At 42.5% G+C, this 3,427-nt stretch overlaps 1 protein-coding gene across 1 annotated transcript; it reads right to left on the minus strand.

The window, feature by feature from the left end:
* Positions 1-256: 256 nt before the first annotated feature.
* Positions 257-989, minus strand: ins (preproinsulin). Its single transcript, XM_076274922.1, has 2 exons — positions 809-989; positions 257-438 (listed from the first exon to the last, which is right to left on the minus strand). The coding sequence occupies exons 1-2, from the start codon at positions 984-986 to the stop codon at positions 257-259; spliced, it is 360 nt and encodes a 119-aa protein (XP_076131037.1). The 5' UTR covers positions 987-989.
* Between the last annotated feature and the right edge of the window lie 2,438 nt (positions 990-3,427).

A 3,427-nucleotide genomic window follows, 5' to 3' on the forward strand; every position in this document is an offset into this window, starting at 1 on the left:
AACCTCTTACTAACCTCACACAATCTTCATAACACTCTTTAACCACCCCCTCGACCCCCACTCCCATCCCTTTATCCACACACACACAGACCTTGTTCTCTAATGACACACCAGAAAAAAGCATGATAAAAAGCTTTATTAAATGGCTGACATGGTTCTCCTAATGACTCAACCTCTCATTGATTTATTAAAAGCATGGACAAGGCCATTTGCCTTCTCTTTCTTTCATCACATGCTGCACGTTGCTTGGAGTGATTCAGTTTTGGAGAGAGTTACAGTAGTTTTGAAGCTCGAAAACACTGCAGGGCCTGTGACAGCACTGCTCCACAATCCCTCTCCTCTCCACACTCCCCCTTCTCTGGAGCATGGTTTCTTCCATGTCTTTGTAGGGGTACTCTGCCACCTCGTTGTCCTGGCTGGATTTGGGGGGCAGGAATTCTAATAGGAGAAAACAAGGCTTTACTTTTTCACATTTCAAATGAGTGAATCAGTGGACTGTGTTTTAATATTTGAAATTGTCTTGGCAGAACTAGAAAACCACAACACAGACAGGCACTTGTGCAGTGCTGTTCGGTGATATATGGGAACTGTGAAAATGTCACTTTCTGTGCTTAGCAGAATGTATTTAGTAGTCACCAGAGATCTGGATCAACATGCGCTCATGCATTGCTGCCATTAGCACATTTATTTTGTATTTTCTCTGGGAAAGTGTCTCTCTCTCTCTCCCTCCCTCTCTCCCTGACTCTCTCTCCCTCCTGCTTGATGTTTGAATCTTCCTCTTCCTCTTTCATTTGTTCAGTTGTCTTACCCTGAAGTGGGTCCACATCTCTCTTTGGGTTGTAGAAGAAGCCCTGGTCTCCACACACCAGGTATAGTGCGTCCACCAGGTGCGACCCGCACAGGTGTTGGGCGGTGGCGGCGTCGCCGCCCATGGTGGACAGAGCCATCACGATGAGCAGAGCAGCTGTTTGGAGCCAGAGAGCCATGGCAACAGTGGACTGTCCCACAGAAGAATGTTAAAGGTGTTAAAACAGTTTTAAACACCTTATAACTAATCTTAAAGGGGTGGTTCAGGATTTTGGACATAGGACCTCATTTCCAAGTTAGCAAGTGTAATATTTATCAGTGGAGACCGTTTTCAACACGTTTCATCCAGTCCTTCTAGTTTGCAGAGTTTGCAGGTGCTAGGCTAGCGCAAGACAACAGTATGTGTTAGCCTGCCACTAAAAAAAGTCTTACCCACTCCACAGTACACCCAAGGCAAATAAATTATGAACCTGAACCACCCCTTTAAACTTCTGTATGTATTTTAACTTATATAACCTTTTTTAACTCTTTTGCTGATAATGTAAATCCTCATGTATTTCAGTTGTCTTGGTAAAACTGCTATGTGAGTATTAAATCAAACTTGAACTTGAACTTGAACAAGCACACCAGCAAGCAAAGAATAATTAATTAAAACAGGTAGCTTACTGTGAACAACAACAACATAACATTAAACTGTATACATACACTGTATAAAACAAAACAAAACATATATATCTCTAAACTACATGTTATGATGAATATAAGGACCAATACCAACTCCACATACACAGGAAAGGGTGCATAATCCAATGGTTAAGATTTAATGATCAGAAGTACTGCATTGTACAAAATTACCATCTTTTCAGAGTTTTTGTAAATAATCATTTATTTTTCATTTAATCATTTAGCACATGTAATGCATTTTTATCCAAAGCTAGGCCTATGTATTGTAGGCTATAGCCTTCATACAAATTCATGAGTCTTCTATGTACACTGCCTAGGTATCAAACACACAACCTAAGAGTTGTTTGCACCTCTCTGCTCCAGTGAGACTGGAAAAGTACTCATGATTTAAATGCATCGAATAGACAGGGCGTTATGTTTTCATCGTCACATGTAAATTGGAAGACCACAAGGCCCCAATGCTTCAGGAGTTGGCATGCCTCTAACCTCAACATGCTCCCATGACAGCTTCACAAATATCGCCCCACCCCCGCCAGTCATTTCGTTCTGTTCTGAAATGGTTTCATTGCATTATTCAATTCTGCGCCTGACAGCTTGCCGGATGAAGTGCTAGAGCTTTTAAGAAAGCTTTCTTCCCAGCTTGTCCGTGTGCAGAATGTTAATACACCCAAGAGCAGGCAACGAATTAAGCGTCTGTGTTTCCAACTCTATGCTTTCACCTCTAGCGACCCACAAAGTAACATTAATTTAATGAACTGGGCAATACATTTAGCTAATTTAATAGCACGCAACACGGAAGCAGCAGTGGGTGAGCGCATAGATGATGAGGTCCTCAGCACACGGATTTGTGCAGAGTGACAGTTTTCATGAAACTTCTAAAAATCATGAATGACAAACTATCATTTAAAGCCAACCTATGTCATATTTCTCTAGGTGTTAGATAAAATGCTACAAATTACTTAACTGATGAGGAAACATTAATATCACAGACTGTTCCCATTGCATGGTTTCTGCAGAATGGTCGGAGTAGAGCGCATTGCGGATTCCAATTAGTGCCCACTAAATGTCGTGTGGTGAAGCCTCACCTGAGTTGGTCAATGGAGATGGAGGTGTCCTGGGTGGAGATGGACAAGGCTGAGGACGAGCATCAGCAGCCCTGGCCTTATATGTAGGCCTGTCTCCAGTCACAGGGCCTGGCCTCAAGCCTTTTCCTCCCAGGTCAGCGGAAAAGAGGAGTAGATTGAGCAAGCAAACACCCATCGGAATAGATAAGTGCCCGTCGGACGCAAATCGCGCGCCTCATTTAGCGTGTTTGGCTCATTAGGGCGTATTTGAAGCACCTGAGTGCGTACTGAGAGTGATGGCTGTGCTGCGCTAGCTGGATGTGCGCTAGCTGGATCTGGTCATCATGGCCAACACTCGGTCTAAAGTAGTGAGGCCTCAGAGCACTGGAGGATTCACGTGCTGTGGTGTAACAGTTCATGCCTTTGCCCAGTGCACAAGTGTACAAAACAATCTAGTGAAGGGGTTCACCATGTTCCCATGCTTTGGCTGTCTCAAGTTCATCTTCAAAATGTGTTGGTGATGTCGGTGGGTAGATTCTTTCTGTTGCAGGTTTTTTTTTTGTATCTCTGTAACTGACTATTTTCTATTTTCTGTCTTTCTTGTCAGTTTTTCTTCCACCTATATTTTTTTACTTCACATTTTCAGAGATGCGTGACCACAGACAAATATTTAAACCATTAATGTGCCGTGGTTAGGTGCATTATTGGTATAGCTTTTCTCTCTCTCTGCCATTAATTTGTGTCAATACATGTTTTCACCCTTGAGTGTTGTTTTTGCTCTGTTTTACTGAGACATGGTTGGATTTTATAACACATTTTCTTTTGACAAGACTACTTCAGAATTTTAGGGCCGTTTATTTTTGGCAGCAATT

Source organism: Alosa pseudoharengus, unplaced genomic scaffold (assembly GCF_046254945.1).
Source record: "Alosa pseudoharengus isolate Yale_2024_CS ecotype anadromous, Long Island Sound unplaced genomic scaffold, YU_APseudo_1.1 YU_APseudo_1.1_scf_8, whole genome shotgun sequence".
Taxonomy (NCBI): Eukaryota; Metazoa; Chordata; class Actinopteri; order Clupeiformes; family Clupeidae; genus Alosa; species Alosa pseudoharengus.